Here is a 16,202-nt window from a genome sequence, read left to right on the forward strand (position 1 = left end):
GCTCGAGTAGAGGTTCCAGTGGCCGACGTGGTACTGCTGCAGCAGAGGGCCGAGGAAGAGCAGCGCCGTCAGCAGGTAGGGCAGCACCAGCGCCGGCAGCAGGCCGCCCCAGCGCAGCCCATCGCCTCCAGAGCGAGTGGCGCGCCAGCGGGGCCGGCGCGGCCGGCGCCGGACGTCAGGTACCAGGTGCGGGAACACGGGCGACACCCAGCGACACGAGCAGCACGCTGACGAAGCGGCGTCGTCGATGGTGGACGGGGTGGTCGCGCGACAGGCCCGACCGCCACACGTACAGGCTGCCCACGTACAGCAGGCCGAGGCGAGCAGCAGAGCAGCACCGGCGCCAGGCAGCCGCCAGCCCGGGCACCAGTCGGCCGTGCAGCCGGCCAGCTCCGGGCCGTCCATGGCCGCGCCTGCGCCTGCGCACACGGGAGACGCTCAGTCAGCTATCGCACAGGTCACAGGTCACCAGGCACGGGTCGCCCGCGGGTCGAGGAGGATCGGGTGACTGGACGGTCAGAGGGGGAATTCGGTGAGTGTACAAGCCGATGGGCGGTCAGTGGCCTGACAGGTCGGTCGAAGGTCGCTTAGTTGGCAGGTCTGCTCACAGAACCGTGAAAAGACCCCCACTATAGTAAACAAAAGATAACTTCGTTAGTCTTATGCACGACAAGTACCATATATGAGTCACTGTGACTGTTTTCACGTGCCAGTAAAGGGGCTTTCTGCGCCATAACAAAGCATGAAGCCGGCTTCTTCGGCGGGCAGCACCCATGGGTGTCAATTCTTGTAACTTAACGGGGGCCGAACCGAAGGCTCGACAACCTACCCATTTTTCTTACCTGATTAAGCCCACTTTACTTTGATTAAAAACACGGTTTTTAATTTTTCATAATTTAAAAAAGTTTTAATTTAAGCAGTATAGGAGTCACGCAAGGGTGGATCCAGGGAGCAGGCACCGGACGGCATGCGTCCCTTCTGTCGGCGCGTGAACGCACCCTTTAGAGGCCACCTTAGGGCGCCGATGGCGCTCTTCTATGACGGTCGTGGGAGGCGGACCGTATTAGGTTTTGGCGACGGGACGGGGTTAGCCGTGAAGGACTTAGGTAATCCCATATTCCAGAGCTTTTCACCTCAACCTCACGACCTATTGGCTGACTTATGGCGCTAACGTATGGCGAAGTTCATTGCAAAAACCGTTTATCCGCTCAGCTGTTGTGATTTTTATTTCATGGTGAGAGTAACCATGACTTTGTTGAGCGGTACGAGACGCCACTGCGCAAAAACATCAAACAAGACATTCTGCTTGTAATCGTCTTTTAACCACGCTTTCGCAGCATTCCAGCCAAAAACATCGGGGGGGGGGGGGGGCAAGCCAACATGGGGGGGGGGACAACCCCACATGGGGGAGGGGGCAGGGCCCTCACAAAGATAGAAATCGACACAAATGGCAGCACCTGAATCCGGCAAAGCGCATTCACCGACTCCTACGTCCCTCTTTCGCGCCCAGCCAGGCGAACACAAGCAGCTGTAGTGCGCACAAACTCACTCGCAGCTCGGGCTACCCGCGTCGAAAACTCCGATCACAGACAACGCAATCGGTCCGAGGGAACGGCACAGCAACAGGGAGCGCGTCCGTGCTGCCGAGCGGCGTCCTTCCCTGAGGCCCACGTGTGGCACACTGTCCGGCCGATGGGGCGGGCTATCTCCGGAGCCGGTTGCGACAGCGGGTCTCGTACTGGGGGACAGGCGTTTACCGCGGCTGGACAAATGATCAACACGTCGGCGGGTCGGGATAAAACGGCGTGACTAAGGCGGCGCACCCGCGGCGACCGGGCACGGACACGTCGAAGATTGACGGAACGCGACGAAATAAAAACAAACAGGGTAGGCAGCAGAGAAGCGCCACGCAATGTGTGGCACGATGAGTGTCAACGGAATGCTCTGGCCGTACAGGGACATCTCAGCAGATATATGGAATGTTTGCATCGCACCGGCCAACTCAAGCCGTATTTCACGAATCCCAGCCTTAAACCCAACCTGTTTTCTTTCCCACCCTGTCCTTGTTTCCGTCCCCTTCCGTCATTGCCCGCGCACATCTCCATCTCCGTCCTCTTCTGTCTCAATCAACTGCCGGCTGAAGCGATGTCTGCTTTTTACCTTCTAGTCGGTTGCGATATCTTTCATCTTTTCAGCCTGTTTTGTGAGTGAACTTTGCTCAACCCGAATTTGGGTTCCCAATTTCGCTTAAACCATTTTGCGCGACGTGATCTGAGCCAGAGGCATGCGCCATACACAAATTCAGTTCACATCTCATTCACCGGTAAGGGCCTTACACTGAAGGGGCCTAGTGACTCCGGATAATGGTTCGCGCTCGTACGGCCACAATGCCAACGTGCCCAGTCACATTTCACAGCATTGTACGTAGTTTCTGCGCCCTTGAACCCCTGCCGACTCCATTCTTCCCAAGCATTCCAACACATTATCTGCGACGGCACAGCATCGCGCTTGCTCAATAGTTGTTCAAATTTCAAGGAGGGAAGGGGGGGGGGCAATCTGACCACTAAAAATCCCGGTTGGAATAACTTCGGACTATCGCCCTCACATAATGTTAGCATGTGCAAAACATTTTGGGCCAGTAAATTCTTCGGCCGTCAAGTGTTATAGAGTATTTGAAGGGACTGCATAATGCTTTTTGGCTTTCAAAAATGTACGCCACACAACCCAGTCTCTGCTTGGGATTGCTGGGGTTCGTATCACGTCTTCTGATTGCGAGCCCAGTGCCCTAGCAACTGATGTAATCAGCAAGAACATTTCACAGCACTTCAGGGATATTTTGTCCATCCCATCCAGCTTAACGTGTAGAGCACTGGGCTCGCAATCCGAAGACCATGGTTTGAATCTCAGCTATTTAAAGGGGAGAGATTCAGGATGTGGAACGTACATGGCTAAAAGTCAAACATCATCCCAGTGTAGAGCACTGGGCTCGCAACCCGAAGACCATGGTTCGAATCTCAGCTATTCAAAGGAGAGAATTCAGGATGTGGAACGTACATGGCTGAAAGTCAAACATCATCCCGTCCCGAGGACTCCATAGCGCCTGACAACAACCGGAGAGTTGACTCGTCAAAAACGTGTACATACTGATACACCAAATGGGAGAGATAGTCGGAACAATTAGTACGTCTGCGATGCTATTACCTCACATCAATCCTCCCATTACCTGTACTCGAAAACCCTTCACAAACGTGTCACGTTATAAGCCGGTCTGGAATATGTCCACTTAAGGAAAAAATTGTCTCCAAAAACGACGACGCAGTGCCGAGCCAATTCTAACGGCCATCTCACCTCCCACACTTCGTTATTTAATTGTGTGATTGATCTCTCAAAGGAAGGCATGTCTCCATTAAAACTCCAACATTTGTTGGAACCCGCTCTGCCCGGTGGCCCAGACCAGCGTGACGGCAGGCCGACATCCGTCCAACATCCGGGGAGGAAGTCCGACACGGGGAGGCGGGTCTCCAGGGCAATTTCATTCGGGGGGAGGCGTTTGCTTAACACTCAATTTCCCAATGCTGCACCCGTGTAAGCCGCTCTGAAAGAACTGCACCCCCCTTACCACGACGGGGTTCCCACGGAGAACTATGCCAATTACGCTACATTGTCGGCCATGCAATCGTCGGACTCGCGCTTCCGTATGAGGGACACGTGATGAAGTGGTGGCGTCGACTGCTTTGGTATCCACACACCGGTGACAATGCGTGACCACGCCGTCCGCATGCAACTGCCGACCGCCTGAAGGCCGAGCCCAGTTCGGTGGGAGTGCGGCCCACTGGGGCCCCATTCCGCCTGAGAGCCGAGCCGAGTTCGGTGGGAGTGGGGACACTGGGGCCCATTCGGCCTGCGACGGGGAGCAGCTCGTCGCACGCAATGAATGCTAACAACCTGCTAAACACATTACTCGCTCAATGCGAACAAAGCGGCGCGCTGCGGCGTGGTGAGTGACATCTGCGGCGTTCCCACACAGGTGCGCGCCGGCCAGCGGACGGCCGTCGACGCGCTCGCGCTCAGGCTCGACACGCTTGCCAGTCCGCGACCACCACCGACACTCCGCAGTGAACCCTGGGAGGTGGCGACTGGGGACGAGCTCCGGTGACGACCCCCACCGGGTGGCCGGCTCCCCTGATCCCGAACTCCACCGGCTGACCGGGCAGTGTGGCGGCGACCCCTGGACGTCTCACGGCGCCAGCGCTGCACCGGCGAGGACGTCGGGTGCCGACAGCGGTCGAGGCTACGGTGGTGCGCTGGCCTCCGCCGACGCCGTGGCCCGCGGGCGGCGCAGCGAGTCCACCGGCAGTTGCCAACGCCGATACCGAGGACGACAGCAAGGCGACACCCGCCACCAGTCCACTGGCCACCGGTCTTGCCGCACAGACAAAAACAACATCGAGCCATTTCGTCGCATGAGGCGGCCTGCAATATCTCCAACCAGAGCAGCACACCCCATTCCTTCCGTCCCGATAAGCAGCACACGGCGTATTCGGCGCAAGCAGTAGCAGGCGGAGAGGCGCCAGCGGTGCGCATCGAGCCTCTCAGCGTCAGCCGCCCCCCCGGAAGCGCCGTGCCGTCCAGCCACCCCCGCCGCCGGCTACCGCGATGGACTCCAGCCCGCTGCGCACCGTCTTCTACGCGGCCATGCTCACCGGCTGCGCCGTCGTCTGCCTCCTGCAGTGCGTCACCCAGTTCAACCTGTACTGGAGTGAGCCGGCCGCTATGACCGTCACCATCCAGAAGGGCGAGAGGGTGCTGTTCCCGGCCTTCACCGTCTGCTCCTCGCGCAAGTTCAGCCGCAGTCGAGTCCAGGCCATGGGGCTGCTCAACAAGCGCGGCACCAACGTCGACTGGAACCGCTTCCCGGCCAACGAGTCGGTGGAGGCGTTCTGGCTGGAGGCCGGCACGCACCTGGATGAACTGATCAGCGGGTGCAACCGCGGAGCGTGCGGGGCTCCGGGGCCGGCCGGCGGCGAGGCCCCCGCCGGCCGCTGGACCCCGGTCATCGCCCGCAACGGTATGTGCTACACCTTCACGCCCAACACCACGCTGGTGGTGAAGAACGAAGAGAAGTTGGACATCACGTTCAACCTGTACATCAACGACTACTTCAAACAAATTTTCCTCGATATTTGTAGACGTATACTTCCATGGCAACGAGCCGCCAATCATGCAGTCGCGCTACTTCAACGTGGCCGACCACCCCAAGGTGAAGCTGTTCCCCGGCGACATCTCCAACGTGGACGTCACCGGCCGGAGCGCCGTCTTCAAGTCGCTGAAGCGTCGCCCCTGCCAGCCGCAGCGTGGCTACACCGAGACCAAGTGTACGGAGCGCTGCATGTGGCAGCACGAAACGGGCCAGGTGGGCTGCCGCGCGCCCTGGATGGCCGGCCTGACATCGGCGCCGCCTCTCTGCAGCACTCCCCGCGACCTGATGGACATGCAGAGTCCGCCGGCCGTCAAACGCGGCTCCGTCGCGTGCCCGCACTGCGAGCCCTCCTGCTGCACCGAGATGTACCAGGTGCAGGTGAGCTCTTCTCAGCACGCGGCCGGCATGGCCAACAGGGGCACCTGCAAGATGCTGGCGCGCTGGCCCTACCAGATGGAGCTCTCCACCGAGGAGTTGACCTACGGCCTGAGTGGGCTCATTTCGGACGTGGGCGGCAACATGAGCCTGCTGTTGGGCGTCTCCGTCATCAGCATAGTCCAGGCCAGCGAGATGCTGCTGAAGGTGATGCGACAGCGCCTCCAAGCTCTGCACATGGCCTGCCTAACCAGGGTAGCGCCGCCGTCGTGCCCGAAAAAGAAGCCGGCGTCCCCTACACGCGATGTGGCCGGCGTGCCGGTGACGCCGGCCGGCTGGCCAGCCCTGAAGACGTCGAAGGTGCCCGGCAGCGCGCGCTACCAGTCACCGGCCGCCTGAGATAGGTGCTGCACCGTCGTCAACGGCGCCCACTGGCGGGTTCCGCACCACGAGCGCGAGCAGAGACCTCGCTGCCGATCGAGCCGCGCCCTCAGTCAGAGGCTGCGCCAAGGCCCTCTCACATCACGCACCCCCGCCCAGCAATTCTCGCAAGCCAGGGCGTTAATGGCGTCAGAAGTCCTTGCTGTGATATGCCGTGTGCTATGCGGCGGTAGCCTGTTACGGTACACCTGCATGTAGAGCAGACGCACACAGAATTACAAAATGCATCCAAGAAGATCCCCCAGTGGTTCACTTTTTTAAACGGAGCAAACAAACTATTCCACAAAGTTTCCTTTGACCCCAAACAGACGCCACAGCGGAAATATTGTAACTTTCGCTGTTTTTTTTTTTACAGCTAACGCCGTCGGAGCACGAGCTAAAGTTCTACGGTACCTGATGGCACCATAATACGTGCACTATATTTATCATCCACAGTAACTTTCCACAGAGGTCCGTTTAAACTGAAAACTATGTATAATCAATATGGTACATACGACGCGGATAACTGCCGCCTGGCAAAAACAAATGCCAAGACAGTGACAGCTGACACAACTTTCCAGACATTTGGCACATCGACGATGCTTTTCTTGGTCCCAGTCTCTTTAACAGCGTTGCCATTCGCACACATTCTTATTATGCAATGTTTCACTAGCACCTGTTTTGAAAAATAAACTGATGGTGACAAGCAATATTTACCAACGCAGCGGATATGCCAGTGATGTCAAGGATACGTCGCCGCATGAGCTGCAGCCGGGGGAAATAAGGACTAATCGTAACTAGTAACACCTAGTTCCCTAGCACTTAGAGCCCCTGGCAAACAAACGATAAAATGAATCGACGCTGGCTGCAGCTTGCCGGTTTTCCGGTTGGCAGCTAGCCAATCCTGAACCAATGGCTTTTGTGATAAGTGAATATAAATAATCCATGCAGAATCCTTGATATAAACAATTAAGACGTACAGTTCCTGGTTTTTCAGTATTATGAGTTAACACATCTCGTGCTGAGTTACTGATCTCTAGTATACCAGGTGCCGGTGCCAAGTGTTAGTATATTCACTGATCGCTATTGGTATACTTTTCAGTAGAGAAGACTGCTCCTCAATAAGCCATTGTTTGATTGCGTCATCGCAAGTTGTACATTGATTGAGGGTAAATTGACAGCCGTTATATCTGAAAACCGAGCTCATGACCGCCAGATATGAACGACCCTGCACTTAAATCTGTAATGGTTTTCATTGCCGCATGGCCAATGGAATGGTACCATTTGAATGACGTCATTATGGCGTCACGAATGCCTACGTAACCCCGAAAAAGCCTGCACGACAAAGCATGCACATTTTCGCGGGTGTGTAGCCCAGAAACTACAGATTTAGGTCTTAAGGGCAGAGTTGTGGATTGTTCCGAACAATTCTCAAGACGGCTATTTCAGTTCAACATCCCAGACAAATGTGGAACACTCACTTCAATACAACCGGCGATGCCCTTTATACTGTTGAAAAGTAAGGAAGTCAAGCATGTTTATCAAATAATCCTCGAAGCATGTAAAAACAAAAACAAAAACACCTCAAAGCATGCGAGCACAAATGGACGGCCCGGGTGGTTATGTACGTTGGACGCACACGTGCCAAAATGGAGGGCCCGGATGGCAATGAACGCTGGACACACGCGTGCCAAAATGCGTTTAGGGCGACGAAATACATGCGCTACCGAGGCTTGCACTACACAATAATCACAAGAACTACAGTAGCAAAGGTCATACTGGGCAAGATGAGACAAACACGTAAATGTGTTATCGATACAATAATGCTCATGCCATCCTTCCTCATCAGTTTTGGTCAGGTGAGACTCTCGTGAAAAATACGCCGTGGAAGTCACAGATTTTAGGTGAATGTCACGACTGTGTTGGGCAAACTGATCTCATTAATCATGTCATAAAAGCAACCACTCAACGACAGAAAATATCCATTTGAACACTTTTCGAAGGTTGTGATCTCGGCCGAAACGATGCACGGAACTGTGGCACACATATGAGGGGTTTTACCGCGGGTTGAGCGAAAATGGACACAGACAGAGGTGGATACATCAGCAGCGCTCAGGGTGGCTGCGTAAGACTTGAGCATGTGTTGCTTTTTGTGGTGCTGCTATAAAGGATTGCTTCAGCTAAACGGTGATCGGGACACTGCTGTTGGTGGCCGATGAAATGCACATGTTTTGCAAAAATGATCTTGCTTTTGAAGGCCTCCGTTGTTTGAATGCTATATTTCATGCTTCGTGACGATGTTTGTTTTGTCCTTGATTTGCTTGAAAATTGCTTTGTGCTGCTAGCGATGGATATTGCATGACTGCACGCCGTGGCAGGCTAGATGCGAACGCACTCGGCATACCAACAGGATAAATACACACCGTTTGTTTGTTGTGTATGTTTTTGGATGCTTTTCTCGTTTTAAACACCCATGTCCTGCTGTGTGAGGCTTTTAATAAAAGCCAAACATGGAAAAACATATGTAGTCTATGACAGCGCTTTAACAGTACCTCTAGGCATACTGAAAGTTAAAAACTCAGCAAAGAGCTCGTTGATACTGATTTGGGTTTTAGGGCGCTACGACCGTTTGGCTATTGAACGCAATAATGAAGGGGATGTTCCTCGTTTGATCATATTGAGGCAAGAATCAGACACGATAAAATATGCTCACTTGTGACTATTGGTGTATTTGAAAGTACAAGCAACTGCTCTACACAACATAATTTCACCATTTAGTAAATATGCCCCTCAATATGTCATCAGTTGATTGCGCCACGGAACGTTTGCATAACGTCAAGTGGCTGCCAAACAAGCCGTGCGGAATTGCCACCCTAGCGCTCACTTCCAGTCCTTCAAACACGCCAAGAGATGGCAGCACGGTGTTGGAAGTGTTCGCTGAACCAGTTATCGTAAAAAGCTAATAACCATTTCCTACCGATAATGTCATCTCCTGCCGATAATGGCATCACCTACCGATAACGACATCCACCCTGCCTGTAGTGGACGTTAATCATCACCCATGCCTATCAAGGCGCACAAGAGCGTATCGACCCATTTCCAGACCTATTTCTGCCTAAGGCTGGCCGAACACTGGGCGCATGACAGCCCTTCAAAAATGCCTTGCATTTCTGGTCGCATTCCTGCCATTTATAAACAATATAGTTCAGTAAACACAACCTTCATTGTAGACAATTTACTGCACACAAAACGTTAAAGTCGGACCTCCATAGACCATCAGGTAATTAGACACCAGACAGAATAGCGCACGGCACACGCTGGGCACATGCCAGTTGGCGTCCCTTCCCTGTGCGGGGTCGTTCGCATTAATTTCATGACTGGGAAAGCTCCCGTAAATGTGCACCCGCCTTTGAGAACGACGTAAACGGACACCGTGCCACGTCCTTGCAGGCCATATGCCGCAGGATAAGCCAGTTCGATGAGGGACGAACGGGCACCTCGGACAAACCTCATCTGGAGGGGCTAAGGCGCGCGCAGGATTAGCGTCCAGCCCCAGAGAGAGCTGCCGTGTAAAACCATGGCGTTGGACTTCTTTGCAAGCTAAAAATGCTCAGGTGAGCCAAACTTCTGTTTAGCGCAATAGCTTGCAGCACATTGCCCGTCAAGGTGGCTCAGTTGGTTAGAGCGCCTGCCTTCCGATCCACCCACCCGTGGCAGGGTGGGTTCGAGTCATTTTAGGGTGCTCGCTATTTGCCCTTGACAGGTATGGCCTGCGGCCGGTGACAGCGGTCGCTCTAAAGGTCAGTTGACGTCAGAGGGCAGGCCGCGCCGAGCGTTGTGGCACGTTAGCTTTCGCCACTAAATTCTGCCGTTGCTCGGAACTGCGCGATCGGATGGTGGGGTTCAGGGCTCACGCAACAAGCACTGCATAGCGTGAGCGCTGATCCCAGAAATCCATCTATTCCAAGGGTTCGGATCAAATTTATAAAACAACAGGTACCATACTGATTCATAAACAAAATCACTGCAATCTCCTGTGCACAACGCATGGGATGAAAATAATATGTTATAGAAATGTCCAACATATTTTCCACACTCGAAAAACTTTGTTTTTCCGGAGCGAAATCATTCCAAGAAATGTGATTATGCAAAGTTGCCAAACCGTGAAACATGTGAACTACACGATATCAACTTATCACATGGCAAAAACACCTATGTGGAATTATCGCCAGCTTTCGCATGCACCCTCCAATGCAAAGTCACCTAACCCAATTTTTGGACCTCAGTGTGTAGATTTTGCACTCCTCTGAGCAGATGATCTCGGAGACCGGCGGTGTGGCATTCAAACCATCAGCAGTCGCCTCAGCGCCAGCATGGCCACAGTAATGATCATGAAAATTGAAATTTTGGGTGGCGAAGCAGCTTGAATACTAAGTGCGCTGCCAACTGGATGCCCCACTATCTCACACAAGATCACAAGGATACAAGTGAGGAGGACCCACCCACATGGGTGCTTGTTCGTCACCAAGTCAGGCTGGCAACCATTCCTGGAGTCCATAATCACTGTTGGTAAGGGGCCTGGGGCAATGAATGCCACCTTCCCATCATGGTTATCATCCTACGTCCAGGTTTGGGCGCAAGGGTCATGTGTACAGTTTTGACACAGATCCCATCCTCAGTATCAACTTCCTTGCCAGGAGGGACACCTTTAATCCCAAAATATGTGTGTTAATTCTGGAGATGATGCTGGCTGAGTGCACGAAACGACTGTACAAGCGAGGCGACACATTCGGGCTCGATCACGACAATCATTGACCCCGTACGTCGCACCAAACAGCTATTTCCTTGAGAAAATATGAAGCCTCAGTGAACAGTACCCACGTTTTTTGCCAGATCTAACATCATCAGCCTTTTCCTGTTCCCAAAGCTCAAGAGAACATTGTGTGGAAATCAATTTTTCCGTGCTAAGGAGATAGCGTGGGTCGTGAGGTGTGCAACAGTACAAAGGCCTGAAGGTGCCAGGAAGGGACAGTTAAGTGTGGTGCTCAGGTATGGAGTTTATGTTCCAAGGTGTTTTTGAAGGATATTTTTCCTGTTACACATTAATGTGTTCAGAATAAGCATACAGATGTCAAACATCATGGCATCCCCAATGGATGCAGTTGTACCTTCAACACCAGTGCTGTTAAATTATTTTCCACTTGAGGAAATGCATTTCCTGATCAATGCCCCTGGATACATTAGAGCTGGTATGTAGGGAAAGCATGATTACAGCCAGCAAGTCTGCTGGCTTGCAACTCATTTGTTACATACATCACTCCCCCTGAAATTGCCTAAACCTGCTTAGATTCTGGCTGAAGAACTGCAGCCAGCACATGGACCTTCACATATTCTAGACAACAATGTGAGCAATAGCAAAGTGAGGTCAGGATAAGGTAAAGTAAAGTAGTAAAGGTAATACTGAGGTCAGAGGGCATTAAAGAGGGGTCATATATGCTCATACCATAGTTATATGCACAAACACTGCTGAGCTACTTCCACTGCCAGGATTCATAAGATACTCATTTTGACACAATTTCAAACATTGGTATTTGTAAGCGCTGCTGTCGCTGTCTCGCCCCCCCCCCCCAATTCTTGAATTACCTGCCAGCAAGACATAATGGTCAATAATGTAGCATTAGCATTGTAGGAGGCCTAAAGGCTCCAATTTACACATTCAAGTAGATGTTATGTACATTTGTATAATGTCTTGCTGTGCTACAACCCCAAAAATTAGCTTTAACCTACCAATCTTGTACATCACAAATACACAAATTTGGAGAAAAGGGATGCCACTGAACATGTCTTGAATCAGACAACTACACTAGACCCAAGCACCCATAACTTTTTTCAAAAAATGTGATATTAGGATACCCCATCATGACTTGATAGGTCAGGAGTCAGGTAGATAGATAGGTAGGCAAGCAGGGAGGAACTGAGGGAAACAAGGAGATGGTCTGTAATTCTAGCATGTTCAGACATTTTATTCAAGTTCAAGTGTGGTTATTATATTTTCAGGCCTGGGCAAATGGACAAACATGGGTAAACCAATAAATGAGGATTGTGACATATCACAAAGAGACTCTACAGGGACCTAAAGCTCATATCATTGTTACCTGAGTGACAGAATAAAAAACATGCTACACCAGTGCCTGCATGTCCAAGAGAAAATTCATATCCCAGCAACAATTTTGGCACACATGTACTGTAAGCTGAGAGCCCTAGGCTTAGCACAAGATCAGAATTGACTTTGGTGCATAGATAGCCAGTGTTATGAGGAATTATGTTATGATGAGTTCTAGCAAAAATACTTTAACACATCATTCAAGCCAAATATGATGAAAATTTAGTATGAACTCTCCTAACCTGTGCCTGACATATGTGTCTTATGTCCTTCACTCTAAGGCAGCAATAACATTCTGGCGCAGTGGGCAGATATCTTGCGAGCTGGCCTAAACATTCTTGAAGACCACAGATTTAAGCCCACTCAGAGCACACACAGAATACCAGCAAATAGTTGTCCACCCCTGGTATTCACCACTGATCAGTGGTCTTGCTTATTGTATTTCCTTTCATGGTTATAACAAAACTGTCATTTGTTGTTTCCATGCATTACTGGAGATACAACAAATCACTTCATGCAAAATTGGTTATGCAATCTGTAAAAATCACTGCATTTTCCATTCCAACATCACACTGATGCACTGAGCCAGGTACACATGTGCTAAACTCAGGCCATACCCTATTGTACAGACCTTTCACTCTACCTCTACTTGAGTCTTTGGAGCATTTCAGCCTAGAATGATCTTTGATAAACATAAATTTCTTGACAAATTGAAATCTGTTCATTGAAATTCATGTCAACCAGGCACCAAAATCCACATCTCTGGATGTGCAACATGCATGTCCTGAAAATGTTGACAGCATGTTTCTCTTGCAAGGCATACCTGGAACAGCCTGGGCTGGCATGGGGGCAAAACAAAGAAACCAAACCTATTAAATAAAAAAATAAGGTAAAACGTGTTCAAAACCACCCGTCCTGTAGGGTGGCAGCCGATTTTAAAGCTTGGAGCACGATCAAGACATATCACTGAGTGTACATGTTCGCCCAATACTAATCATGTCAGGCTGCGTCGGAGGAGTGTTGCTCAAGAGCCGTACCAACTCAATAACCAGCTGAGTTAGGTACTCACACGGAACGCAGCCCACAGATGTTTGATTAAAGCAAATCTAACACACTCAAAATTCTACCCTGCTCCGCTATTTGTGCAAAACACACGCCACATGCAAAGGCTACCTGCTGCGCCGCCGAACGCCGCCCTCTCAATCCAGTCGCTTTACGTCTCGCACTTGCTCAAAAGTCCTACCTTGGTGTCCAGATGCCAGCTGATAATAACATAAGCCAGATAAAACACTTGTGAGCCCTGTTACGGAACCATCAAAACAGCGGTGGAGACCACTCTCGGAAGATGGAGGGGGGGGGGGGGGGGCAGGATCCAGGGGCCCTTTACCATTGGGGGTCTTGTTAACCTCAAAAGGGCCCGCTCACGGCCCAACCCATCCCCAAGTTTAGAACGCCTCGGTGTTAGGTCACTATTGTGAGTGGTCCAATGATCTCGAGTTTAAAAGAACTGGGGATTATTGTAAAAATCAACGTGAAGACCGCTCTAGTAACATTTGCACGAAAATTACACTCGTCTTTCGTTACATATGTTGGTGCACCGAAGACGCGCATTTCTGTTTTACTCCAGCATTTGTCGCCGTTAATTGAATAAAGGCCGGACGCGTGTTTCCAAATTTTCTGCACTCTACCCGCATTTCATCGGCATAACTACGCCTCAAACGTTACTCGGATTTATCCTTATTTTGGCACTAGTTGGCACCGTTGAAACAAGTTGGACACCTTTTGCACCTCCTTGACTATGTGAGAACATTACGCTCCGGAGGCTGCAGAGGGCCCAGCGGAACCGTCGATCTACTCAGCAGCGCATCTCACTGAGCATAACGGGACGTTGTGCGGGACGTCAGCGGCGCATCGCAGCGCTTATGGACGCCTGAAAGCTTCCGAACATGCCACTGAGGGTGGGGCTATGCGCGCACTACTCTGGGCTGCCGCGCCGCGATCAAGGCCGCAACGAAAAGGAGGCGACCCACTTGTTCCGTAAACAGCTGTAACCAAGGCCGTCGCCGTTCCTAAAGCAACCCATGCCTGCAGTCCCGCTCATCCCGCGGTGTATGGCCCAACGGTGGACACACGCCTGCGGCCGAGTCGAGGTGGCCCAAACATCACTGCAACCCAGCCGTGGAAGTCCCACCGCTTGGACGCACACCTACGGCTGAGCCGGGGTGAACCAAGCACGGCTGCAACCCAACTGCGGAGGTCATTATGCCAGGGGCGGATCCAGAGCGGAGGGTCGCGGGACTATGTCCCTTTGGACCGCGAAATGGCCCATAGGCTCTGAAAGGGCCCACAGCCGGCCGAACGGACGCAGGTTGTTTTACACAAAACACAACTGCACGTCTTTGGGCTTCCAGGCCACTAAAAAAGCCACAAGCGGAAATGAAGGACCACTAGTAGACAAAAAAAATTATTTACTAATCTAGAGAGTGGCGAATGGGAAGTTTTAAGGCTCATAAAGCTATAGCCGTGGACCCCACATATCAACATGCCGAGGTATTCTGGGTTGTTCAGGGCTCTTCACGGTGGTATTGGTTAACCCACCGGTACATCCCCGATATGCCCGCGGGCCCCCTCCATTGATCTAGGGCCCTTCCAACTTTCTGTCCCTTGCTTAGGGCCCTACGCCCTTATCGGAGGCCCATGTTTTAACCTGTTTGGACACACGTAGTCGTTCGGGGCGCTACAAGTTAAGCCACTTGTGCACACTGCATTGCTCGGGAGCCGTGCACATTGGGTTTGGGTGTTTGAATTTAGGGTTCTGCGCTTCTGTCGGGGGCCATCAGATAGTGTGTTTGTGCACATTCTATCGTTTTGGGCCCTCTACATTGGGTCTTGGGTACCTCTTATTTGAATGGAGGGCCCTATGCGCTTGTCGGGGGCCCTATCTGCTAACAAACTCCGGCCCACTCGTTCGTTCGGGCCTTCCAAGTTGTGTTGTAGTATCTTTTGTTTGAGTGGAGGGACCCATTTTTTGTCGAGGGCTCTATCTCTTAACCTGCTCTGGCCCACTAGATCGTTTGGGGGCCTTGGACACTGAGTCTTGAGTACTTCCTATTTTAATGGAGAGTCCCACGCACTTGTCGGGGATCCCGTCTGCCCACCTTCCCGGGCGAAACAAATTATTCAGGTAACCTGCACATTGGGTCTTAGTATTTGAAGGTAGTGCCCTACGCTTCTGTCGGGAGCGGAAGGCATCTGAAAGTCTGCACGAGTATACTCGATTTTTCGGGTTATAACCACATGTGTCTCGGGTACTTATTATTTAAGTTGAGGGCCCCACGCTGAGGGGCGGATCCAGAGGGGGAGTGGGCACGGGGTCATGGCCCCCTTGGGCCTGAAGGGGCCCATTGGTTCCGAGAGGGCCCTCATTGTTTGAGTCTCCCTCCGCGAAGGTCCACACGAGTCGGCGGTCGGAACTAGACTGTATTTCCGTACTCCGCGAGACGCTCTGCCATCTACCGTTCGGTCTAGATACTACTACTCGCGCGCTATACTCGGTACTCGCACACTCATAGCCGGCCGAACAGATGCAGTTTTTTTAACACAAAACGTAACAAAACTGGATATCTCTGGACTTCCAGGCGACCAAGAACAGTTGTAAGCGAAAGTGAAGGGCGTATGAGAAGTAAAAAAATCAGTGATTGAAAGAGTTGTGAAATGGAAATTGTAGGACCCATTACACTGTCTAGGGGCCCATGCTGTTTCCCGTGGGCCTATGTGCTCACTTGCGGGATCATTCCGATCGTTAAGGAGCTTCCACGTTGCCCTTCATTTCTTTGCATTTGTTCGGAGGGCCCTGCGTTGTTGGGGCCCTTCCTGCTAGTATACAGTGGCACTCTTGTCAATCACGGGCCCTACCACGGATTCTTTCCATTCGTCAGAAAGGCTGTATGGGTTATAGCCGGGTTCCCATACCTTAACCTGCCGCGGTATTCTCGGTTGCTCAGGGGCCTTTTACGTGGATCTCGGTTAGCCTACCGACAGATT

General features: G+C 51.9%; 1 protein-coding gene across 1 annotated transcript; it reads left to right on the forward strand.

The window, feature by feature from the left end:
- The first annotated feature begins 4,656 nt into the window (after nt 1-4,656).
- LOC119109823 (uncharacterized) lies at nt 4,657-5,974 on the forward strand. The gene is made up of 2 exons (XM_037233576.1): nt 4,657-4,978; nt 5,190-5,974. The coding sequence occupies exons 1-2, from the start codon at nt 4,657-4,659 to the stop codon at nt 5,972-5,974; spliced, it is 1,107 nt and encodes a 368-aa protein (XP_037089471.1).
- Nucleotides 5,975-16,202: the final 10,228 nt, after the last annotated feature.

This window comes from Pollicipes pollicipes, unplaced genomic scaffold (assembly GCF_011947565.3).
Source record: "Pollicipes pollicipes isolate AB1234 unplaced genomic scaffold, Ppol_2.1 Scaffold_7231;HRSCAF=8579_pilon_pilon_pilon, whole genome shotgun sequence".
In the NCBI taxonomy this organism is placed as follows: Eukaryota; Metazoa; Arthropoda; class Thecostraca; order Pollicipedomorpha; family Pollicipedidae; genus Pollicipes; species Pollicipes pollicipes.

Coding starts and splice junctions, on each gene's coding strand:
- LOC119109823 (XM_037233576.1), top strand. CDS start 4,657: ATGGACTCCAGCCCGCTGCGCACCGTCTTCTACGCGGCCATGCTCACC. Junction 4,979..5,189: donor GCACCTGGATGAACTGATCA/GCGGGTGCAACC, acceptor CGATATTTGTAG/ACGTATACTTCCATGGCAAC.